We start from the raw sequence: 27,318 nt of genomic DNA, 5'->3' as shown, positions 1-27,318 counted from the left end.
CAAACCCTCCGTTATGAGATGAGCATCTGCAAGTTGAGGTACTACAGTGTTAACATTGTGACCCTGCCGTTCTACACGCCTTCATCTCTTCACTCGGTGAGATTCGAATCGCATCTCCATACATCGGTTCTTCTCCACATTTTGGCTCATCAGCTTTTTCTTGATCTGGCCATCAACCCACCTGACCACGCCTTCTGCAGAACTTTGTGATGGACCAACCACTTCCTGTTCCACCATCAACTTCATCGCTGGACAACATGATGGTATGAATCTCATCCAGCTCCTGGACCCCAGAACGTCCTTGAATATGACACAGATGCTACATCCCCCCCTCCCCCCCAGGACTAATTACAAGTACTCCATACTGTGTGGGGGGGGGGGGGGGGGGTGACTGTGTGGCATCGTGGCATCGATATAAGATATCAACCCTCAAATAGGGACTCTCTCTCCGCTCACAAATTCTTTCGGTGAAAAGTTTGAGATGATTAAATCTGTTTATATGACTTGTTGCATATACACGTGTAGATGCTTGTACTTAAATATACATCTGAATCGAAATATATAGTGGAAGTGTTTGATTTCGGGATAGTAACCCATCGCATTTCCACAGTGGTAAACATTACAAGGTTTGTTTCCTTGGTGCTTCTGGCCAGATGTGACATTTTAATAACATAATACTGTTATCATATTCAGAAGCACTGTCATGTTGTGCAATTTATACTTTAGATTATGACCATATGCATGGCATACATTTTTTTCAAAGAAACAACAATGATGCATTCACATTTGTTACTTTAGGCAACTACTATATTTGTATAACTATACAACCAATGTAGTTGTTTTATTTTCCTATTTTAGTTCTCTTCTCTTGATTTAGTGGTGTGTTACTATATTTTAGATGCACTTGACAATGAGCAGTGCCCAAAACTAGAAGTGCAAAGAAAACACTTAAACATAGCTTGCTGGAATAATGCCTTTCCTCAAATTTATTATGGCTTCTGGGGACCACCCAGAAAAAAAGGTTAAAGAAATACTTAGAAATAGGCAGTATAATGTAACTGGATAGACAAACAATCTATTCACCAATCAGCAGCAGGAGAACACACGCATATAAGGGTTAACAAAATTTCCGAGCTTTCAGAGCAATTGGTTCCTTCTTCTGGCAGAAGACTTGAGGGGGAAAGGAAGGGGGATGAAGAAAAATGACTGGCAATGTTTGGAAAAGTTGCCCAGAATCCTGGGTCAGGTGAGACTTACTGAATGGAATGAAAAGAAAAGGCCTGGGGTTATAGGGGATGTTTCCGAACTCTGCCAATTTCCTAAACCTCACCAGTCCTTTCTCTTCATCCCTCTTCCTTCCCCTTCAGCCTTCTGCCATAAGAAGGAGCCACTGGCTTAACCATTATATGTGTGCATGTTCTCCTGCCCGCTCTTGGTGAATAGATTTTTTTATCTCTCCAAATTCATTATGTTTTCAAAAACTGAAAATTGATTATTTTTGTTGGTATACTAGAAAGAGGCAACACTGATGAGTCACTGCGGAACTTAACTGAGTTCCTGATGTAGTCATCATTCCCTCAACCAACAAAGAGAAAAGCAAACACTGGTTTGACAGTGAATGCTACATAAGAAGATACTGGTCCTGGGAAAACTGAATGAGCAGGACAAGAAAAACTCAAAAATCCAAGATGCAGCAATGTGGAACAATAACACAATATAGCACACTCTTGGATAAAAAAAGAAATAATAATAATTCAGATCAAAAAAGAAGAATTACTACAGGAAGCAGAAACAAAGCCCTATAAATGTCTGGACACATGGAGAACAGAGATGACTCCAACTATCTCTATGACAGTATGAAAAAACTGCTTGATAAACCTGCTCCAGAAGAAGACCTCACATTATCAAATCAAGAGAACCATCTCCTTAAGTGAAAAGGAACAGATAGCAGAAGATGAAGTCTGGCAGACAACTGAAAGAAACAAATTCCATAAAGCAGATTGCTCAAACAATATCTTGTACAAGTTAACAAAAGAAGCAATGCTATAAACTGTGAAACTCTGGATTGGTCCATAGAAGTGAATGGAAATAATTTTGACCCCCAACATTATGAAGAGATTCAACAGATCAAGTGCCAATGACCTCATCACAGTGGTAACACCGGTTCACATCAGGTCACCGAAGTTAAGCAATGTCAGGCTTGATTAGTACTTGGGAAACAAGAACTGAAAAGACCCAAAAGCTACAAATACCTATGAATTACACAGCAAGTGATAGGCAATACATTTTCCAAGTTCACTGAATACAGAGTATCAAGAGTGATGCAGACAACCTCTGAGATAAAGAAACTGAGTCTACCATCCATAAAAACTGTCCTGAGACTATTCAACATAAAGGCTGGGCCCTTTGCATCAGATAACATAGAAGTTATATGGAAACACCTAACATATTCAGATATCAAACTTTTAGAGGAAACCGAACCAGCCTATGTGACCCACCATGAATTGCTCTCCTGTGCCAACCTCTTCATCTCAGAGTAGCACTTCCAACTTAGGTCCTCAATTATTTGTTGGGTGCATTCCTAGTCTCTGCCTTCCTCTACAGTTTTTATTCTCTGCAGCTCCCTCTAGTACCATGGATGTTATTCCCTGATGTCTTAACAGATGTTCTATCATCCTGTCCCTTCGGTGTTTTCCACATATTCTTTTTCTCTCCAATTATGTTTAGAGCCTTCTCATTCCTTACCTTATCATCATACCTAATTTTCATCATCTGTCTGTAGTACTCATCTGAAATGCTTTGATTCTCTTCTGTTCTGCTTTTCCCATGGTCAGTGTTTCACTAACATACAATGCTGTGATCCAAACATACATTCTCAGAAATTTCTTTCTCAAATCAAGGCATATGTTGGGCACTATTAGATTTCTCTTGGTCAGGAATGCCCTATTTGCCAGTACTAGTGTATTTTTTATGCCTTCCTTTCAGATTCATTGTGTGTTATTTTCCTGCCTAATTAGGAGAAATCTTCTACTCCTGGGCCACATTTCTGGTATTAAGTTTCTCATTCATCTCATTTCCGCTACTTCTCATTACTTTTGTCTTTCTTCAATTTTCTCTCAACTAATACTCTGACTATTTCGCAATAACACAAAACAAGCTGCCCTTCTCTGTATTTTTTCAATGTCATCTGTCAGTCCCACCTGATGTGGGTCCCACACTGCACAGCAATACTCCAGAACAGGGCAGACAAGCATAGTGTAAGCAGTCTCTTTGGTAGACCTGTTACACCTTCTAAGTGTTCTGCCAGTGAATCACAATCTTTGGTTTGCTCTTCCCACAATATTATCTATGTGATCTTCCCAATTTAGGTTATTTGTAATTGTAATCCCTAAGTATTTAGTTGAATTTACAGACTTCAGATTTGTGTAACTTATCATGTAATTGAAATTTAGCTGATTTCTTTTAGTACTCATGTGAATAACTTAACACTTTTCTTTATTCAGGGTCAATTGCCACTTTTCACACCGTACAGATATCTTATCTAAATCATTTTGCAATTTGTTTTGATCATCTGATGACTTTACAAGATGGTAAATGACAGCATCATCTCCAAACAATCTAAGACGGCTACTCAGATTGTCTCCTATGTTGTTACTATAGATCAGGAACATTAGAGGGCCTATAACACTTCCTTGGGAATGCCAGTTATTACTTCTGTTTTACTTGATGACTTTCCATCTATTACTACAAACTGTGACCTTTCTGACAGGAAATCACGAATTCACTTGCTCAACTGAGGCGATACTCCGTAGGCACGCAGTTTGGTTAGAAGACGCTTGTGAGGAATGGTGTCGAAACCCTTCTGGAAATCTAATAATATGGAATCAATTTGACATCCCCTGTCAATAGCACTTAGTATTTCATGAGTATAAAAAGCTAGTTGTGTTTCACGAGAACAATATTTTCTGAATCCATGCTGACTATATGTCAATAAATCATTTTCTTCGAGGTACTTCATAATGTCTGAATACAGTATATGTTCTAAAACCCTACTGCAAATTGACGTTAGTGGTCCAGTCTTTACGTATGGATCTTTCCATGAGCGAGTGGTTGTGTATAATTGCCTAAATATGGAGCTATTTTATCAGCATACTCTGAGAGGGACCTGACTGGTATACAATCTGGACCTGAGGCCTTGCCTTTATTAAGTGATTTAAGCTGCTTTGTTACACTGAGGATATCTACTTCTATGTTTCTCATCTTGGCAGTTGTTCTTGATTGGAATTCAGGAATATTTACTTCATCATCTTTGGTGAAGGAGTTTCGAAAAACCATGTTTAATAACTCTGCTTTAGTGGCACTGTCATCAGTGACTTCACCATTGTTATCGGGCAGTGAAGGTATTGATTGCGTCTTGCCACTGGTGTGTTTTATGTACGACCAGAATCTCTTTGGGTTTTCTGCCAGATTTTGAGACAGAATTTCATTGTGGAAATTATTAAAAAGAAGTACGTGCTATATTTTGAACTTCTGTAAAACTTTGCCAATCTTGGGGATTTGGCGTTCTTTTAAATTTGGCATGCTTTTTTCGTTGCTTCTGCAACAATGATCTGACCCGTTTTGTGTAGCATGGGTGATCAGTACCATCACTGATTAATTTATGTGCCTAACATTGGAGCTCCCAACTGCTAGCAAACCCACCCTCTGTGAATGCTTAGACCTTGCAGGCCGAGAAGCTTCCTGTGGTACAGGGTGGACAACTGCATCTGGCTCAGACACATTGACAACCACAGGTAACACCCGAAACCTGTTCATCAAATGAACTGGGGAGGCCCTACAATCGGCACCACAGAAAATTTTTCGCTGCCTTCCAGACTTCAGATTGATCTCCCACAAGACCACGGGTGAGGTGTCAACCTCAGTGCAGGCAGTACCCATGGAGGTCACAGCAGTGGACCGATCGGAGGACATGCAGGACGTGCTCGATGTCCCTCGCATCCCCGCATCAGATCCCCCACAGTGACGCCCCTTGGCAGCAGCCTCAAGCTGTGTGATGGAATCCAACGCAGCCTGAAGCTGTGAGCGAAGGGTCGTCAGCTCTTTTCGCATCTGTACACAACAACAATAATTCCTATCCATTACAGCAGTTGCTCCTGTTTGAAGTTCGTAAAAATATGTAACAATCGAATGGTGTACTCGCCTTATTAGTAGCAGGAACTAGCGGTGCGCTCTCACTGACAGTCTAACTGACACTGAGTTAGATGCATTAGCTATTAAGCTGATTGTGCAGTAGTTCTTGCATTTCTCAGCTCTTGCAATTTTCAGAACTGTGTGGATGAATTTTTTCCAAAAGCAGATTGTGTATCACCAGACTCATACATTCTACACATCTAAATTGCACTCTTGTTGTTACCATCCTTGTTTTTAACTTAACTGAAAGTTGTTTTGACTGTGCTGTATGCTGAGGCAGTACTTATGACAATCATTTATTTTTCATTTTTCATGCAGCCAGTTTATCTTTAGCTTCCCTGCACTTTCTGTTTATTTAATTCCTAAGTGACTTGTATTCATGCATTCTGAATTTCCCTGAACATTTTGGTACTTCTATTTTTGATTGATCAACTGAAGTATTTCTTCTTTTATCCATGGTTTCTTGGCAGCTACCTTCTTTGTATCTGTGTTTCTCTTTCCAGCTTCTGTGTCTGCCCTTCTTAGATATGTGCTTTTCTCTTCAACTTCCTACTGAGCTGTTCCTTACAGCAGTATCTATAGCCTTAGTTAGAGAAATTCAAGTGTATTTCTTTATTCCCTAGTACTTCTGTTTTCCACTTCTTTTCATATTGATTCTTCCTGATTAGTCTCTTAAACTTCAGCCTACCCTTAATAACTGCTGAATTGTGATCTGAGTCTATATCTGCTCATAGGTACGCCTTCAATCCAGTGTCTGGTTTTGGAATCTCTGCCTGACCACGGTGTAATCTAACTGAATATTCCTGTACCTCCAGACCTTTCCCAAGTGTACTCCATCCTCTTCTGAGTCTGTTGTTATTACTAGCTGAAATTTATTGCAGAGCTCAGTTAGTCTTTCACCTCTCTCATTCCTAGTACCAAGCTGATATTCTCCCACAACCCTTTCTTCCACTCATTCCCCTACAAATGCATTCCAGTCCCCCATGACTATTAGACTTTTGTCTCCCTTTATGTACTGAATTATCCATTCAGTATCCTCATATAGTTTCTCTATCTCTTCATTTTCAGCATACATCACTGTGTATACCTGAACTGTCATTGTCAGTATTGGTTTCTTGTCAGTCCCAATGAGAACAAGTCTATCACTAAACTGTTCATGGCAACACACTCTCTGTCCTCCCTCCTATCCATAATGAATCCTAACTCCCATTATATCATTTTCTGCTGGTGTTGATATTGTCCTATACTCACCTGACAGAAATCTTTGTTTTCTTTTCATTTCACTTCACTAGCACCTGCTGTATCTAGATTGAGCCTTTGTATTTCTGTTTCCAGATTTTATAGCTTCTCTACTACGTTCAAACTTCTGACATCCCGTGCCCCAATTCATACAATGTTACTCTTTCACTGGCTATTCAATCTTTTTGTCGTGGTCACCTCCCCCTTGGCGGTCCCCACCTGGGGATCTGAATGGGGGACTATTCCTTTTGCCAACGGAGGGATCATCATGACGCTTTTCCAATTACTGGCCACAAGTCCTGTGGATACACATTTTATGTCTTTAATGTAGTGGTTTCCACTGCCTTCTGCAGCCTCATGCCATTGATCATTGGTGATTCTTCCACTCTCTTTGGCGATATTGTTGGCAGAATGAGGGTAACTTTGTATGCTGGAAATCTTCAACCACCAATTCTGATTACTTTTAAGCAAAATTTAAGTGGTGGCAGGGTTTGAAGCAAGGACGAAGGACATTTTGATTACTATTCAAAGACACTACCCATAGACCACTATCTTAAAATTTATGCAAACCGGAATAACCTACATCTTGGTTGTTGCAAGCTACTTCATTCAAAATTGGATGACAGCCAACAGCCTGATATCAACAAGACAATGCACAGGACTTCTGGAAGACTGGTAGACAAAACCAAGATACATATATTGTGGAATCCTCGACACCCTATCAACAACAGACAACCAATGGAAGGAAGTCAACCTTTGAGATAGAGAAACATAGTCTACTGTCCATAAGAACTGTACTGCAACTGTAAATACAAAAAACTGCAATGAGTCACTTTTCTGAATAGTTATTTATTATTCCATGAACGTGTTTTCAGACCTTTTCAGTTTCATCTTCAGATGATTTTCTGGAAGTTACATCACTATTTCTAGCTTAATGCTGGGTGCTGGCTTTGTGACAAGAAGATGGAACACACTTTAATTTAGTAAATTTGGCATTCATATTGACAGGCAAACAATAATCATGGTGATACATTAAAGCATGTTCCATCTTCTTGTCACAGAGCCAGCACCCATCATTAGCTAGAAATAGTGATGTAACTTCCAGAAAACCATCTGAAGATGAACCTGAAAAGGTCTGAAAACTGATTCATAGAATAATAAATAATCATTCAAAAAGTGTCTGGTTGCAGTTTTATGTATTTACAATCAATTAACAGCCAAAGGTTCTAAAATATCCAGAATAGATAAGCTTAATCTGTCCTGAGACTGTTCACCATAAAGGTTTGGCCCTTTGCATCATATGACATGCAACTTACATGGAGACACTTTACATACTCAGCCTACCTGAGAAGAACATCAAACATTTTAAAATACATGCAAAATGGACTAACCTACATTTTGGCAGACACAACCTTCTTCATTGAAGACCTGATTCTGGCCCATACTGACACCACAGAGCACTGGGCTCCTGGAAGACAGGCAGCAAAAAGCAAGAGACATCGGTCACAGACACCTCAACACCGCAGCAGCATCAAATAACAAATGGAAGGAAGGTAACATTTGAGATAAAGAAACTGAGTCTCTTACCCACAAGTACAGCCAAAATGCTCTCACTCGTATTAACTCATGCATGATGTTTTAGTAGTAATCTCAATCTTGCATCTTACCTGTCTTCCACCTTTAAACTATCAGGTTTTCAAATCTCATTTGATGCTTTGATGCAGTCCCCAACAATCAGTCTTTACATCTCATCCTATACAGTAGTATACAGTAAGTCTCCCCTGAGCTGTGATTCTGGGAGACTTTTCCCATATCTACCTCTTTTCCTAGACCTCTCCAGTTCTTTTCCTTCACACTTCTTCCTTCCCCTTCAACCCTTATGCCTGAAGAAGGACCCACTGGCTCCAAAAGCTTGCCAGTCACAACAGTCTTTTATGTGTGTGTTCTGCTGCTGCTTGGTGACTAGATTAGATTAGATTAGTACTTGTTCCATAGATCACGAATAAGACACTTTGTAATGATGTGGAACGTGTCAGGTTAATAAAAGGTGTCTATACAAGATATTACATTACACAAAATATTACATGACACTTAATAACCTTTTTTTTTTGGGGTGGTGGGGGGGGGGGGTTGAGGAAATTACCCACTTACTATATCCAAAAATTCATCTAATGAGTAGAAGGAGTTGCCATTAAGAAATTCTTTTAATTTCCTTTTAAATGCTATATGGCTATCTGTCAGACTTTTGATGCTATTAGGTAAGTGACCAAAGACTTTTGTGGCAGCATAATTTACCCTCTTCTGAGCCAAAGTTTAATCTTGAGTAGTGAAGATCATCCTTTCTCCTAGTGTTGTAGCCATGTACACTGCTATTACTTTTGAATTCGATTGGATTGTTAATAACAAATTTCATAAGTGAATACATATATTGTGAGGCTACAGTGAGGATCCCTAGCTCTTTAAATAAGTGTCTGCAGGATGATCTTGGATGAGCTCCAGCAATTAATCTGATTGCACACTTTTGTGCAATGAACACTCTTTTACTCAATGATGAGTTGCCCCAGAATATGATGCCATACGAAAGCAGAGAATGAAAATAGGCATGGTAAGATAAGTTACTCAGATGTATATTGCCAAAATTTGCAATGACCCTAATAGCATAAGTAGCTGAACTCAAACATTTGAGCAGATCCTCAGCGTGTTTTTTCCAGTTCAACCCCTCATCAATGCATACACCTAGAAATTTTGAATATTCTACCATAGCTACCAATTTCTGATCGAAGTCTATATTTATTAATGGGGTTATTCCATTTACTGTATGGAACTGTATATACTTTGTTTTGTCAAAGTTTAATGAGAGCCCATTTGCAGAGAACCACTTAATGATTTTCTGAAAAACATCATTTACAATTTCACCAGTTAATTCTTGTCTGTTGGGTGTGATAGCTATACTTGTGTCATTGGCAAAAAGTACCAGCTTTGCATCTTCATGAATATAGAATGGCAAGTCATTAATATATATTAAGAACAGCAGAGGACCCAAGACTGAACCTTGTGGGACCCCATCCTTGATTGTTCCCCAGTTTGAGAAATCACCAGTTTTTTGCATATTACGTGAACTGCTTATTTCAATTTTCTGCACTCTTCCAGTTAGGTATGATTTAAACCATTCGAGCATTGTCCCATTCATACCACAGTACTTGAGTTTATCTAGAAGTATTCCATGATTTACACAATCAAAAGCCTTTGATAGATCACAAAAAATCCCAACGGGTGACTTCCGGTTACTCAAAGCATTTAACATTTCATTAGTGAAAGTATATATTGCATTTTCCGTTGAAAAACCCTTCTGGAAACCAAACTGCCATTTTGTTAAAACCTAATTTTTACAAAGGTGTGAAGCTACTCTACAATTCATTACTTTTTCAAGAATTTTGGATAAGGCAGTCAGAAGAGAGATTGGGCAGTAGTTGTTGACATCAGACGTAACCCCTTTTTTGTGCAGTGGTTTAATAATGGCATACTTCAGTCTATCTCGGAAAATACCCTGCTTCAGAGAGCTATTACATATGTGGCTAAGAAACCCACTTATTTCTTGGGAACAAGCTTTTATTATCCTGCTGTAAATGCCATCAATTCCATGTGTGCTTTTATTCTTGAGAGAGATTATTATCTTCGTAATTTCGGAAGGAGAGGTGGGTGGAATTTCAATTGTATCAAATGGTGTAGGTAAGGCCTCTTCCATTAACTGCCTTGCTTCTTCTAATGAACATTTAGATCCTATTTTCTCTACAACATTTAAGAAATGATTACTCAAAATCCAGAATGAGATTTTCACTCTACAGCGGAGTGTGCGCTGATATGAAACTTCTTGGCAGATTAAAACTGTGTGCCCGACCGACACTCAAACTCAGGACATGAGTCGTGCTTCAGTAGCTCAGATGGTAGAGCATTTGCCCGCGAAAGGCAAAGGTCCCAAGTTCAAGTCTCGGTCAGGCACACAGATTATTCAAAATGTTTTTGGCTTCCGGCCTGTTGTTTATCAAGTTTCCACTCGCTTTGATGGTGATGCCATCATCCTATACTCTTGGTTGCCCTGTCTCACTTGTAATAATATTTCAAATTGTTTTGATTTTGTTATCAGAGGTGTTAATCTCAGACATGATGCACATGCTTCTGCAATTTTTAATAACCTTTCTTAACGAAGCACAGTAGTTTTTATAATATTTGGCTGTTTCTGGGTCATTACCCTTCTTGTTGTTAGATACAGTTCCCTTTTGTGGTTACAAGATATTTTTATTCCTTTAGTAAGCCAAGGTTTTTTGCATGGTTTCTTATAATTAGATTTAACTACTTTCTTGGGGAAACAGTTTTCAAATTCTCTTACAAGTGTATCATGAAATAAGTTATATTTTAAAATAACATCAGGTTCCTTGTACACCTCATCCCAGTCTAACTGCTGAAGATTTTCTGTGAAATTTCTAATTGTTGGGTCATTAATTGAAAGCACAACTTTGGAGGGTAGTTTTGAATTACTGAATGGAACTATGTCATATACTGTAACTAGCTGAGCATCATGATCAGAAAGGCCATTCTCAACAGGACAAGAATTTATGTTTGTAAACCTATCTTGGTCTATAAAAGTGTTATCTATCGATGTGCTGCTGTCCTTTACTACCTGAGGAGGAAAATTAATGACAGATGTCAAATTGAAAGAACCGAGCAAATCTTCCAGGTATTCTTCCTATTACACTCTTTCAGTGAATCAACATTGAAGTCCCCACAAATAATAATTTGCTTTCCCCCATCTGACAGATAGCACAACAAGGCATCCAAGTTTTCCAGGAATAAATGAAAGTTTCCTGAAGGGGACCTATATACTGTTACAATTACACTCCTGGAAATGGAAAAAAGAACACATTGACACCAGTGTGTCAGACCCACCATACTTGCTCCGGACACTGCGAGAGGGCTGTACAAGCAATGATCACACGCACGGCACAGCGGACACACCAGGAACCGCGGTGTTGGCCGTCGAATGGCGCTAGCTGCGCAGCATTTGTGCACCGCCGCCGTCTGTGTCAGCCAGTTTGCCGTGTCATACGGAGCTCCATCGCAGTCTTTAACACTGGTAGCATGCCGCGACAGCGTGGACGTGAACCGTATGTGCAGTTGACGGACTTTGAGCGAGGGCATATAGTGGGCATGCGGGAGGCCGGGTGGACGTACCGCCGGATTACTCAACACGTGGGGCGTGAGGTCTCCACAGTACATCGATGTTGTCGCCAGTGGTCGGCGGAAGGTGCACGTGCCCGTCGACCTGGGACCGGACCGCAGCGACGCACGGATGCACGCCAAGACCGTAGGATCCTACGCAGTGCCGTAGGGGACCGCACTGCCACTTCCCAGCAAATTAGGGACACTGTTGCTCCTGGGGTATCGGCGAGGACCATTCGCAACAGTCTCCATGAAGCTGGGCTATGGTCCCGCACACCGTTAGGCCGTCTTCCGCTCACGCCCCAACATTGTGCAGCCCGCCTCCAGTGGTGTCGCGACAGGCGTGAATGGAGGGACGAATGGAGATGTGTCGTCTTCAGCGATGAGAGTTGCTTCTGCCTTGGTGCCAATGATGGTCGTATGCGTGTTTGGCGCCGTGCAGGTGAGCGCCACAATCAGGACTGCATACGACCGAGGCACAAAGGGACAACACCCGGCATCATGGTGTGGGGAGCGATCTCCTACACTGGCCGTACACCACTGGTGATCGTCGAGGGGACACTGAATAGTGCACAGTACATACAAACCGTCATCGAACCCATTGTTCTACCATTCCTAGACCGGCAAGGGAACTTGCTGTTCCAACAGGACAATGCACGTCCGCATGTATCCCGTGCCACCCAACGTGCTCTAGATGGTGTAAGTCAACTACCCTGGCCAGCAAGATCTCTGGATCTGTCCCTCATTGAGCATGTTTGGGACTGGATGAAGCGTCGTCTCACGCGGTCTGCACGTCCAGCACGAACGCTGGTCCAACTGAGGCGCCAGGTGGAAATGGCATGGCAAGCCGTTCCACAGGACTACATCCAGCATCTCTACGATTGTCTCCATGGGAGAATAGCAGCCTGCATTGCTGCGAAAGGTGGATATACACTGTACTAGTGCCGACATTGTGCATGCTCTGTTGCCTGTGTCTATGTGCCTGTGGTTCTGTCAGTGTGATCATGTGATGTATCTGACCCCAGGAATGTGTCAATAAAGTTTCCCCTTCCTGGGACAATGAATTCACGGTGTTCTTATTTCAATTTCCAGGAGTGTATAAAAGAGCCCTCCTTCAGTTTAAGTTGACAGGCACATGCTTCTATATGTTGCTCTAGACGAAACTCTTTTGTATCTAAGCTTTCCACACAGTGATAACTTTTGACATATATGGCAACTCCTCCTCTCACCTTATTCTCTCTACTCATATGTGCAGCTAGTTTATAACCACTGATAGATTTTTAATCTATCCAATCAAATAATTTCAACATAAAGGTTTGTATCATATGCATACAACTTATAAAGAGACACTCTCATACCCAAATCTCAAATAATTAGTGAGAGCCAAATCAGCCTACCTGAAAAATTTCATTTGTGTCTCCTGTACACTAGGATCATAGCCCATAGACTACATCAGTGAATATCTGAACCCAAGGGTATGACAGCCCCTTGGACAGTTGTCAGTGCACCATATGTGGAGGTCCTTAAATACATATCACATCATCAAGCATAAACAAAGAACATAAGTACTATCTCAAAATGGAAATGATGATTACTTAACTAATTAATACCTTCTATACCTTACACCTTCTATACCTTACACATCCTTCTGGAAAACCTGTAATTCTCAGGGGACTACATTGTACCTGGAAATATTAGAGGTGACTCAAGGAATTTTGGGAATTTCACAAAAGCTCAGAGAATTCTGTGTTTTCAACTTACCAATGTAATTTAATTTTATTGAGCTTCATAAATCACAAATTTTAAAATTATTAATATCTCAAAGTATGCAATTTACACGAATCTACCATTGGAAAATCCATGATGCAATGTAACAATATTGCAAGTCTGGCTTCAGCTGCCAGAGACTGTGGTCGTGTGTGTGTGTGTGTGTGTGTGTGTGTGTGTGTGTGTGTGTGTGTGTGTGTGTGTTGCCTATTTTTGACACAGGCCTTATTGGCTGAAAGGTTATTGTGTGACAGTCCTTTTGTTGTGCCTATCTGCGACTCAGCTTCTCCACTATATGGTGAGTAGCCACTATCCATCACTATTACATATAGAAATATTATCCCAAATAAATTATTGAGTTGTAATGCTAGGTGCACAAGTTGTCACCAACAATGCTTTTTCAATGTGCAGGTCAATGAAATAGCATTGTACCAACTTTAGCCCCAATCTTGGTATGACTTCATTGCTTCTTGTTCTTTTGACCAGACATCAAGGGGTGTTGGGGCAAATATCAGTATAGTGACCCCACATTGTCAACAACGTTGCTTTGGTTCACTGGATTCTTGAAATCACAATGTCTCAGAAATTTTGGAGTAATATGCAAGTTCTTGAATTTTTGGTTCTTTGCCAACCAGAAATACATTTGTGGAATCTTGTTATGAGGAATCACAAAAATCACAAGTAACACACCCAGCAAAAAGTCAGAATGGATTGGTCCATGCCCATTGAAGTTGTCGTGTATCATAGTACTTGATTTGCCTGTGATCTTATAGTTTATTTAAAATTTATTGATTTTGAAATATGTGGAGTGTTATGGACCATCAACGTGTTTTCCCCTTTTTGTTTTTTTAATGATAAAATATTGTAATTCTTGCTCAAAACTGCAAAAGCACCATCTGCAACCTATCTATCATACATGTTTACATTGGATCTATGAGAATTAAAATGAAAGGTGTCTTGAATGTTTGGGCATTGCACCATAAATTTTGGCCAATGTTGGCCCAAATGTATGGATGAAGGTGAAGAGCAATGGAGACTCGCATTGCAATATTGTTTGAAATGTAACAAGTGTGTTGTTATATAACGGTTTTCTTAAAGTTAATAAGCTCCAGTGAGAAACTTTACTTTTACATTTGGATTAATATAAGACAGGTAAGATGAAAATATTTGTAGTATAAAATTCACTACATGTTAATGGAAGGGAGGTAGTCATGATGGGCTGTAAAGATGCATACACATTGATCTCAAAAGATGTTTTCAAAACATATTTCCACTGCCCACTTGTGGATACTGTTTGAAAATATGTTTAGAAATATGCTTTGAAACACAGAAACAACTGTCCATAGCAATGTTGACATAAATCAAAGGAAACAATGTTTCAGGCCAGCTACACCATGTCACCTCTGCATGATGCTAGCACATGTTTATGTATCACATTGTATTTGGTGTACAGAGTTGCTCTGTGTTGTATTTTCACTTGTTCTATTGAGTCTTTTCTGAAAAAAAAGTGGAGTAGAAAAGGCAGCAGACTGTTTAGTTGTTATTGTGTTATCGTTGTATCAGGCTGAGGATTGTTTATGGAACGTGCAGATCAAGCAGTACAAGAACTGCACAAAAGAGACACTCTGCAGAGAACTGCTGTACATTTTATACTAGCTCTAGCTGTGTGTAAGAGAAAATAAAGTTGTGTCTCACCCAGTATTGATGAGAAAAAAGGAAAGGGGTGAACAGTATAACATCAAACAGTGTGCGACATTGTTGTGTAATGTAACATGGTTCATCTATTTGCTTTCACAGTTTTGTGATGATGGTCATGAAGTAAAGGGAACTAGATGCTGTGTACAAAAGGATATAATTCCCCTGTCACTTTCAAAAGAAACTGGAAACGGATTATATTCTTGATGAAGTAATTTTTGTTTATTTATGCAGAATCGTACCAACTGAATAAAAGTTTAATAATATGTATATTTAATGATGTTTTTCATTTATTTACCATTACATAAACCTTCAGGGCTTCTTCCAACACTCCATAGATTTTAGGTACTGTTTGAAATATAAGTTGCTTCAAAATGTGATCTAAGTATGCAAAGCTCTGAAGTAAATATCCCATTGTCAAAAGATCAGGACTTAGATCAAACCTTTCGATGACCGTAGGTGCTTTCCTGAAATTTATCTCTTTTTGCCAGAAATTTAAAATTGGTAAAAGACATTTGAATGAAGTTATGAAAATCAGAGCTGTCTTCTATATTCAGTTCCATTAACAAGTTATTACCAACAGTTCTGTAGTATGTTTTCATATACCAATGACAACAAGGCCTTTCATTTTGTTTGCATGAACCTTTTTCAAGTACTAATAGTGCAGCACCACATATCATTACAACTTCCTTGCCGCTAAAGATAATGTAGCAGAAGATAGAAAAACTATATGACAAATAGCATTACAGACAATGTGATTACACTGAGAGAAATATTTGCCAGTGTGGAGAAAGTCAAAGACCAAGAACAAATTGTAAACATGTTATGAAATGCCACAGGAAACAAGTTTCCAACTGAAACATGTTAATGGTGGCAGCATGTGTGTGGCTTAAACATAACGATGAATAGGAGCACCATATTTTAACTAACACTCATGTGTGTGTGTGTGTGTGTGTGTGTGTGTATGTGTGTGTGTGCACATGCATGCATTAAAGTAGCTATAAGTATTTTGTTGCCCTTTGCTCTTTTACATAATAAATTATGAGATAGTGAATATGAATTCTATTAAAAATTTAAAAATATTGATAATTCCTAGTGCTATATGTTATGATTTATTTACTTCTCTTACTTTTCTTCCTCTATCCCATCCTGCATCCCCCTCAACCCTTTTATCTGTTGAAGGTAATAGATGTATATGTGTTATGAATAGGCTCATCTTCTCTAATCTGCTGCTAATGGCACTTGCTCACTATGATACATTTGGTTTGCAGTTACCATTTCTTTGTATTAATTAACTGTTCAGAACTTTCTAGACAAAACCCATTCATGTTATGTTTCAGAAATCCCACACCAACTGTGGACTCAGTGATTACTCAATATTGGACTCCATACACCACCGATGGAAAAGCTTACCTGCATTTTGATGTCAATTTATCTATTGAAAGCAACTTGAAGTATGATGAATTTAATTTCTGGCATAATCTCCTGCCATGACGCTGGACAGTACACAGACTTTAATAAAATGCAACCATCATTGTATCAAATACGTATTTTACAAATTGTAAAAGTTAGTCTGTCATTTTCAGTCATAGTAGTTTAATAATTAATAAAGTTCTCTACCAAGATTTATTCTTCCACTGTACTTTGTCACTGTTGTTAATTGTTTAAAACTGGTTTTGAAAACACTTTAATAAAAACAATGTAGAACTAGCTTGAAAAAACCTGTAACTAATGTGTGAGGGGTAATCAAATGAAAATCACACATCTGGAACAATGGGATAATGGAATGGTTTCATTCAAAAGAAGCACCATATATGTTACAAAATTTATACCATTGGGATGATAAGATGATTAGTTCCTGTTTTGTAGAGTGTGTTTGGCCACTGACAGATCCATAGCTGCACCCAATTTTAATGGTTGGTTGGGTTCATTTGTGGGAGGAGACCAAGCAGCGAGGTCATCGGTCTCATTGGATTAGGGAAGGATGGGGAAGGTAGTCGGCTGTGTCCTTTCAAAGGAACCATCCTGGCATTTGCCTGAAGTGATTTAGGGAAATCACAGAAAACGTAAATCAGGATGGCCGGAAGCAGGATTGAGCTGTCGTCCTCCCGAATGCGAGTCCAGTGTGCTATCCACTGCCCACCTCTCTCGGTAGAATGTTAATGATCAAATGTAAATGTTATACTATCATTGTTTTACATCGGATTATACAGTCAAATATTTCATTAGGATAGAAGTTGATGATTACTCACCAACATGCAAACATATATGTATAAATACATATAGTGAACTTTTTGAATCAACCATCAGTATTCATCTGACTTCAAAATCGGAATCTTTTCTGGACAAATTAACACTGTTTAGAACCTATTACGGGTGTTAACTAATTTGATTTAGTAATACTACTGTGAAGAAAAGTGAGCTGGTCAGGATATATTTCATAATCATATTCATTCCAAAAACCAATTAATAATACCTCTATGAAGAACTGAATGCAAACTGGTGTCACCAAAGTGAATAGAAATAAAGATATGTTTTTCAACTCAAATCATTGGTGTTGTGGTTTTAGTGAACTGTGAGACCTCCAATAAAACAGTTTCAGAATATGTAACTTTGATTCAGTGTATGCCATCGAGGACTTGCAATGACATAACCAAATTAGTATTGTTCTTGCTATAACCCTAGCTTGCATTTTGATTTCCCCATGATACTGCTCCGCACTCAAAAACTTCTTTCCAACATTAATCTTTAACATATCAGTCATTTCAAGAACAAAATTATTACAAGGGCGATGAATGAAATCTACAGATGGAATATACCTCACCCCCAGAAACCTTGGTTTAGGAATATTTGTCCACATGCCAAAACTTATTTAAAATCATTTAATTGGAAAATCTTCTTGTAATTCTATAAGTTTCTTATGCATATTGACTGCTTACCCTACCAAATCAGACACATTCTTTCCCACTTCATTAACTATCATGTTAATTGCAGAAATTCTGTCATTAGTATCATATTTGAAGATTCAACTTTGTTTTCTAGCCTACATCTAAGATCAACAATTTCAGATTGTAGCTTATGATCCTCAAATTTAATTACATGCCTATTTTTTCAAAAATTTTTGGAGGTTTTTTCAAATTTTTTGAACAAATTTAATTTGACATTTTTGATCCTGTTTTCCACTAGTTCCATCCTGTCATTTAAATGTTTCTTCCCTGATGTGACAATAAGGTTTAATTCATTGATTTCTCCTTTGATTTCTGCCATTACTCTTAAATTAAGCTTTTAGTTCATTATGTGGGTCTGTGGTCATGACACTCTACACATTTTAAATCCTTATTTGATTTTGAAATTCTGTCATTTGTTTTTAATGTTGATTTACCAATTTTGTAGTTGTTTTCTGATGCCTTACAGCTGAATTTGTTTTCAAAATGAGTTTCCTCCTTTGATCTTCCATGCTTTCAACTAAAACTGACTTATTCCCCCACCACCACGTGAAGTGAACTTTATGCAACTCTTGCAACAACTAACCGAGACTGAGCGAACACTGAACCATGTGATTACAGCTGTGATCACCTTTATAACTTTTGACAGTGAAAATACTGCGTCCAGCTTTGTTAAAACTTACTGTATACTGTAATTACAACTCCATAATACAAGTAATTTCACTACAATATTGGAATTAAAATTAATTTGACATTTTGAGCTAGAATGATGAAAATTTTTTATTAGTGTTTACCATTTTTGACACAATTAGATATTCTTTCCACTCTTATCTTTTGCTTTAATTAATTAATTAATTAATTACTTTCACTCATGTGGGTATTAAAATCACCCACAAAAATTATACAACTAAGTATAACAACAAAGAAGGGCAGCATGTTTTGTATTATGGTGAAATATTGGAGAGAGTGTCATTGAAATGATACAGGATTTGGACTGGAAATCATTAAAGGAAAGTCATTTTTTGTTGCAACAGAATCTTCTCATGAAATTCCAATCACTAACTTTCTCCTCCGAATGCAAAAATATTTTCTTAACACCGACCTACATAGGGAGGAATGATCACCACAATAAAATAAGGGAAATCAGGGCTCATACGGAAAGATGTAGGTGTTCATTCTTTCCATGCTCTACACGAGATTGGAATAATAGAGAATTGTGAAGGTGGTTCGATGAACCCTCTGCCAGGCACTGGAATGTGATTTGCAGAGTATCCATATAGATGTAGATGTAGATGAAAAATAATCAATTATTGATAATATAATGTAAATGGATAGATTAAAAATCTACTCACCAAGCAAGGGTAAAAATGGATTTAACTTTTACAAGCTTTTGGAACCAGTGGCCCCCTCTTCTAGGAGAAGAGTTTAAGGGGAAGGAAGAGGGGTGAAGTAAAAGGACTAAAGATGTTTAGGGAAAGGTGTGAAGTTCAGAAAAGTCACCAAAAACCCTGCATCAGGGGGGACATACTGGACAGCATGAGAAGGAAAACCCTCTTATCCCACCCACCTTTTACCTTCTGCCTAAGATCCACAAACCCAATCATCCTGGCCATCCAAAAGTTGCTGGCTTTAAAGCACCATTGAATGTACATCTGCCTTAATTGATCAACAGTTGCAATACATAGTGCAAAGACTTCCCTCCTATATTAAAGATACCACCAATTTCCTGGATCATCTGAAATCTTTGCCCGCCCCACACCCACATACACCTTGCTTGTCCACCTTGATGCCATCCCCCTAATACCAACATCCCAAACTTACTTGGTCTGACTGCTGCTGAACATTCCTTCAGTCGATGCTCACCTGATTCCAAACCTATGACATCCTTCTTCCTCACCTTAATCAACTTTTTGCTTACCAACAATTACTTGACCTTTGAGGCGCAGACATACAAACAGATCAGGGGTACGGCCATGGGAACCAGGATGTTTCCTTCCTATGTCAACCTTTCCATGGATTTCTTGGAGTGTGCTTTCCTGGGATCCATAAGCCTTCAGCCTGTTGTTTGGTTTGGATACATTGATGACATCTTTGCCATATGGACTCATGGTGCAGCTGACCTGTTAAAATTCCTCAAATCTCCACCTTCTCCCAATGAAATCGCACATGGTTCTATTCCAAATCCCATGCCACTTTCCTTGCTGTTGCTCTCATCCTCACTGAAGGCCAGCTAAACACTTCTGTCCACATTAAAGCTACTAACAAACAACAGTACTTACAGTTAGACAGATTTGATCTTTTCCATGCCAACTGTTCCCTCCCACACAGCCCAGGCATTCAAGACAAACGTATTTGTTCACATGTAGACTCTTTACAGCAATGCACCATCACTCTCCCTGACATCCAATCCTGGTACTGTTGATCCCTTAAAAAAAAAAAAATTTTGGAGCACAGCACTTGTCACCCAGTATTATTCTGGTCTTGACAGTGTTAATCAGCTACTTCAACAAGGCCATGACTTCCTAAAATCATGCCCTGATATGAGGTCCGTTCTGTCTGACATTTTACCCACCACACCTAGAATAGCTTTTCATCACCATCCCAACCTATCCAATAACATTGTCAGACCCTATGCGCCTTCTGCACCCATCTCCTTAGCCAGTGGCTCCTACTCCTATGACTGTCCTCACCACAAGTCTTGCCCTATGCATCCTCCTACCATGATCTATTCCAGGTCTATAACTGGCAAAACATGTACTATTGAAGGGAGAGGAATCTGTGAAATGTCATATACCAGCTGTTATGTAAACACTATTCGGCCATTTACATCAGCATGACTACCATCTATTTATTAGTCAGGATGAATGAGCATAGGCAGAGGGTGTATACCAGCAACAAACAATATCCTGTTGTAGAGCATGCTCTATAACATGATAGTCATGAGCTCAGTGCCTGTTTCACTTCACACACCATCTGGGTTCTTCCCACAGACACCAGTTTCTCAAACTTTGCAGGTGGGAAATTGTGCTACAACATACCCTTGGTTCTCCCCACCCACCTGGCCTTAATTTGCGTTAATTCCTTCCTTCTCAGCATCTCTTGACAGTAACTACTCCTTTCTTCATTCCATTTTAGTTTTCTATTTCCTTCATTTTCTGACCTGTATATGTTTTGCCCCCCCCCCCCCCCCCCTCCCACCACACCTCGAATGCATCCAATGCATTTACCTTTCACTTTTATTAACTCATGCATGTTGTTTTAGTAGTAATCTCTGTTTTGTATATTACCCTATCTTCCACCTTTAAGCTCTTAGGTTTTTAAATTTTAACTGGTTCAGTCCCAAGCAATCAGCCTTTCCTTCTCACCTCGTCTGGTAAGTCTCCCCTGACCTATGGTTCTGAGTGACTTTTCTGAATTGTACCCCTTCCCCTAAATCTCTCCAGTCCTTTTACTTCACTCCTCTTCCTTTCTCTTCAACTCTTCTGCTGGAAGAAGGAGCCACTGACTCTGAAAGCTCGTAAACATTCAACCTTTTTGTGTGTGTGTGTTCCGCCATCACTGCTTGGTGAGCAGATTTTTTATCTATCCATTTACATTACTTTAACAATACAGTGATTTACCTATTGCTATTAGTAACTGACTTTGTTAACTACATCATATATTTAATGATCATTATACGAAAAATAAAAGTTACAGAGAAAACCTGAATACTGAAATGTATCAATGCAAAATTGTAAGGCAGTATAGAGATTAAAAAACAGACTATGACAATGATAAATGCATGTTTTATATTGTTATTATTATTATTAATAGTAGTAGTAGTAGTAATAGTGGCAGCAGTAATAGGTTTTATAATCTGACCGGGACGGAACAGTTAGCCCATCATGACCTTAAAGTGGGAACCAACATGACATTTGCCTTAAGTAGTTTAGGAAAATGATGGAGAACCTACATCAGAATGGCAAGATAAAAGGCTGGTCAGTTTAAAATAACGCTACCTCATTCACTTTATTCCTAGAGTACAATACTGTTCCGCAAAGATTTAATAATGTAAAAGGTTAGTGTTCATTCATTTCTCAATTCCAGTATTCCACACGTGACACACATTATACACACACTATTTCATAATGTACTGTGACAAACACTGCCTATTGGTGTCTAATTTCATTTCATTTCATTTTTGATTGGTCACTTAAATCATTTGTTGTACAAGGTATACAATATGATATTGGACGCCTGCCCAGTTAGCCGTATGGTCTAACAGTGCTGGTCCCTGGCACGAATTCACCCAGTGGATTAGTGTCGAGGTCCTGTGTGCTGGCCAGCCTGTGGATGGTTTTTAAGGCAGTTTTACATCTTCCTTGGTGAATGCAGGCTGGTTCCCCCTATTCCACCTCTGTTACACGATGCCAGCAATTGCTGCTCAAACACTCTCTCCACATATGCGTACACCATCATTACTCTACCATGCAAACATTGGGGTTACACTCATCTGGAATGAGACACTCTTGGGGGGGGGGGGGTCAACTGGGGGCCAAAGCACAATAACCTTGGGTTCGGTGGGGGCGGCGGTGGGGTGCGTGGACTGCTGTAGCCTGTTGTGGGGTTGTGTACCACTGAGGGCTACGGTGAGGACGAAACCCCTCCGTCATTTATAGGTCCCCAGTTCAATACATACATATGCACTTACATATATTGGATCAATCACTGTGATTTACAATACACGTTTTTAAAACATACAAGAATATTTACGTCGGGTTAAGCCTAAATTATCATAACTGAAAATGCAGCTTTCATATATGATATTTAACACAAGTAATTCCATCAGTTTTTTTCTTTTTTTTCATATAACTTTTGATGAACATTTCATTCATTCTTTTTTTAATATTTGGCAAGAAATTTTCATATTTCAAAGTATTCAGCTATACTATAATACTTTTTGAATTAATATTTATGAATAGCAGTTTTAAATTTTGAAGTGTCTTTTATTGTTTTATTGTTAGGTAGCTTATTGTATAGTCTGTTACCTGTTAACAATGGTCCATTCTGTTTTAGTGTTGTCTAGGCATGTTGATCATCTAGATCATTCTTTCTCCATTGTGCTTTCTCCTTGTGCTATAAAGATGGATACTCTGTTTAGTTGATACAATATTTTTGCTATTTTCTAATATTTTCCTAACAAATATTATTACTTGCAAAATATTTAGCGGAGATGCTGAGTTGCAGATAGGCACAACAAAAAGACTCTCACAATTAAAGCTTTCGGCCTTTAAGGCCTTCATCAACAATAGACACATACACACACACACACACACACACACACACACACACACACACACACACACACACACACACATATGCTAAAGCAATTAGCACACACAACTGGAGTCTCAGGCAACTGAAACCACACTGCAAGCAGCAGCATACACGCATGAGGGGAGTGGCAACTGGGTGGTGGTAAGAAGGAGGCTGGGGTGGGGAGGGGGGGGAATAGTATGGTTGAGGTGGCACACAGTGAAGTGCTGCAGGTTAGACATAGGGTAGGGGAGAAGTGGGGAAGGGGGAGGGGTATAGTGGACAAGGAGAGAAATAAAACGACTGGAGGTGATGATAGAATGACAGCTGTGTAGTGCTGGGATAGGAACAGGGAAGGGGCTGGATGGGTGAGGACAGTGACTAATGAACGATGTGACCAGGAGGGTTATGTGAACATAGGATGTATTGCATGGAAAGTTTCCATCTGCAAAATTCAGAAAAGCTGGTGTTGATGGGAAGGAACAGGATGGCACAGACTGTGATGCAGTCATTGAAATGAAGGATATCTTTTTTGGCAGTGGGTTCAGCAAGAGGGTGATCCTCTTGTTTCTTGGCCACAGTTTGTTGGTGGCCATTCATGTAGGCTAACAGCTTTTTGGCTGTCATGCCTACGTAGAATGCAGCACAGTGGCAGCAGCTTAGCTTGTATATCACATGAGTGGTTTCACAGGTATCCCTGCCTTTGATGGAATAGGTGATGTTAGTGACTGGACTGGAGTAGGCAGTGGCAGGAGGACGTATGGGACAGATCTTGCATCTAGGTCTATTACAGGAGTATGAGCTATGAGATAAGGGATTTTGTTTGATCAGGGGTTGTATAAGGATGGGGGAGTATATTGCGTAGGTTCGATGGACAGCAGAATACCACTGTGGGAGGGGTGAGAAGGATAGTGTGCAGGACATTTCTCATTTCATCCATCCTTACACAACCCCTGCTCCAAATCCCTTACCTCATGGCTCCTACCTCTGTAATAGAAATAGATGCAAGATCTGTCCCATACATCCTTCCACCACTAACTACTCCAGTCCACTCACTAACATCACCTATCCCATCAAAGGCAAGGCTACCTGTGAAACCAGTCATGTGATCTACAATCTAAGCTGCCACCACTGTGCTGTGTTCTATGTAGGCATGACAAACAACAAGGTGTTTGTCAGCATGAATGGCCACCAACTAACTATCTGTGGCTAAGAAGCAAGTGAGCCACCATGTTGCTGAACATGCTGCCAAATATGATATCCTTCATTTCAATGACTACTTCACAGCCTGTACCATATGGTTCCTTCCCACCAATAAAAGTTTTTCTGAACTTTGCATTGTTTGATTCTTGCAAAATACACTATGTGATCAAAAGTATCTGGACACCCACAAAAACATGTTTTTCATTTTAGGTGGATTGTACTGCAACCTACTGCCAGGAACTCCATATTAGCAAACTCAGTAGTTTTTAGACATCTTGAGAGAGCAGAATGGGGAACTCCATGAAACTCACGCACTTCAAGTGTGGTCAGGTGATTGGGTGTCACTAGTGTCATATGTCTGTATGTGAGATTTCCACACTCCTAAACATCCCTGTGTCCACTGTTTCCAATGTGATAATGAAGTGGAAATGTGAAGGGAAATGTACATCACAAAAGCATACAGGCCAACTTCGTCTGTTGACTGACAGAGACCACCGACAGTTGAATAGGACCGCAATGTGTAATGGGCAGACATCTATCCAGACCATCACACAGAAATTCCAGACTGCATCAGGATTCACTGTAAGTACTATGACAGTTAGGCTGGAGATGAGACAACTTGGATTTCATGGTTGAGCAGCTGCTCATAAGTCAACCACACCAGTAAATGGCAAACAACACCTCGTTTGGTGTAATGAGTGTAAACATTGCATGATTTAACAGTGGAAAAACATTGTGTGGAGTGAATAATCATGGTACACAATGTGACGATCCAATGGTGGGGTATGGATATGACGAATGCCCAGTGGATGTCATCTTCCAGTGTGTGTAATTCGAACAGTAAAATTCAAAGACGGTGGTGTTATGGTGGTCTTGTTTTTCATGGAGAGGGCTTGCACCCCTTGTTGTTTTGCGTGGCACTATCCAAGCACAGGCCAACACGTGTTTTAAGCACCTTCTTGCTTCCCACTGCTGAAGAGCAATTCAGGGATGGTTATTGGATCTTTCAACAAGATCGAGTACCTGTTCATAATACACTGCCTGTGTCGAAGTGGTTACACAACAGTAACATCCCTATAATGGGCTGGCCTGACAGAGTCTTGACCTGAGTCATATAGAACACCTTTGGGATGTTTTGGAACACCAACTTCATGCCAGGCCTCACCGACTGACTTTGATATCTCTCCTCAGTGCAGCACTCCATGAAGAATTGGCTGCCATTCTCCAAAAAACCTTCCGGTGCCTGATTGAACATATGTCTGTGCGAGTGGAAGCTGTCATCAAGGTTAATGGTGGGCCAACACCATATTGAATTCCAGCATTACTGGTGGAGAGTGTCATGAACTTGTAAGTCATTTTCAGCCAGGTGTCCAGATACTTTTGATCAAATAGTGTATATGATGGATGAACTATGGACCTTGCCGTTGGTGGGGAGGCTTGCGTGCCTCAACAATACAGATAGAAGTACCGTAGGTGCAACCACAACGGAGGGGTATCTGTTGAGAGGCCAGACAAACGTGTAGTTCCTGAAAAGGGGCAGCAGCCTTTTCAGTAGTTGCAGGGGCAATAGTCTGGATGATTGACTGATCTGGCCTTGTAACACTAACCAAAACAGCCTTGCTGTTGTGGTACTGCAAAAAGCTGAAAGCAAGGATAAACTACAGCCGTCATTTTTCCCGAGGGCATGCAGCTTTACTGTATGGTTAAATGATGATGGCGTCCTCTTGGGTAAAATATTCAGGAGGTAAAATAGTCCCCCATTCGGATCTCCGGGTGGGGACTACTCAGGAGGACGTCGTTATCAGGAGAAAGAAAACTGGCATTCTACAGATCGGAGCGTGGAATGTCAGTTCCCTTAATCGGGCAGGTAGGTTAGAAAATTTAAAAAGGGAAATGGATAGGTTAAAGTTAGATATAGTGGGAATTAGTGAAGTTTGGTGGCAGGAGGAACAAGACTTTTGGTCAGATGAATACAGGGTTATAAATACAAAATCAAATAGGGGTAATGCAGGAGTTGGTTTAATAATGAATAAAAAGATAGGAGCATGGGTAAGCTACTACAAACAGCATAGTGAACATATTATAGTGGCCAAGATAGACACGAAGCCCATGCCTACTACAGTAGTACAAGTTTATATACCAACTAGCTCTGCAGATGACGAAAAAATTGAAGAAATGTATGATGAGATAAAAGAAATTATTCAGGTAGTGAAGGGAGACTAAAATTTAATAGTCGTGGGTGACTGGAATTTGGTAGTAGGAAAAGGGAGAGAAGGAAACATAGTAGGTGAATATGGATTGGGGCTAAGAAATGAAAGAGGAAGCCGTCTGGTAGAATTTTGCACAGAGCATAACTTAATCATACCTAACATTTGGTTCAAGAATCATAAAAGAAGGCTGTATACATGGAAGAATCCTGGAGATACTAAAAGGTATCAGATAGATTATATAATGGTAAGACAGAGATTTAGGAACCAGGTTTTAAATTGTAGGACATTTCCAGGGGCAGATGTGGACTCTGACCACAATCTATTGGTTATGAACTGTAGATTAAAACTGAAGAAATTCAAAAAAGGTGGGAATTTAAGGAGATGGGACCTAGACAAACTGACTAAACCAGAAGTTGTACAGAGTTTCAGGAAGAGCGTAAGGGAACAATTGACAGGAATGGGGGAAAGAAATACAGTAGAAGAAGAATGGGTGGCTTTGAGGGATGAAGTAGTGAAGGCAGCAGAGGATCAAGTAGGTAAAAAGACGAGGGCTAGCA

The 27,318-nt window shown here is 39.7% G+C and overlaps 2 protein-coding genes across 2 annotated transcripts in view; both read left to right on the top strand.

The window, feature by feature from the left end:
• The window catches only part of LOC126471664 (acetylcholinesterase-like), a 61,685-nt gene extending 44,948 nt beyond the window's left edge, over positions 1-16,737 (top strand). The window contains exon 5 of the mRNA XM_050099883.1: positions 16,449-16,737. Within this exon, the coding sequence (XP_049955840.1) occupies positions 16,449-16,602 (154 nt within the window). The 3' untranslated portion in view covers positions 16,603-16,737. The remainder of the gene's footprint in view (positions 1-16,448) is intronic.
• Positions 16,631-27,318, top strand: part of LOC126471567 (putative inactive carboxylesterase 4) — a 164,236-nt gene continuing 153,548 nt past the window's right edge. The window contains exon 1 of the mRNA XM_050099829.1: positions 16,631-16,675. Coding sequence (XP_049955786.1) covers positions 16,631-16,675 — 45 coding nt within the window. The remainder of the gene's footprint in view (positions 16,676-27,318) is intronic.

Source organism: Schistocerca serialis, chromosome 1 (assembly GCF_023864345.2).
Source record: "Schistocerca serialis cubense isolate TAMUIC-IGC-003099 chromosome 1, iqSchSeri2.2, whole genome shotgun sequence".
NCBI classification, from domain to species: Eukaryota; Metazoa; Arthropoda; class Insecta; order Orthoptera; family Acrididae; genus Schistocerca; species Schistocerca serialis.
Note: the sequence above shows the minus strand (reverse complement) of the source record. Positions and strands in the feature narration are given on the sequence as shown.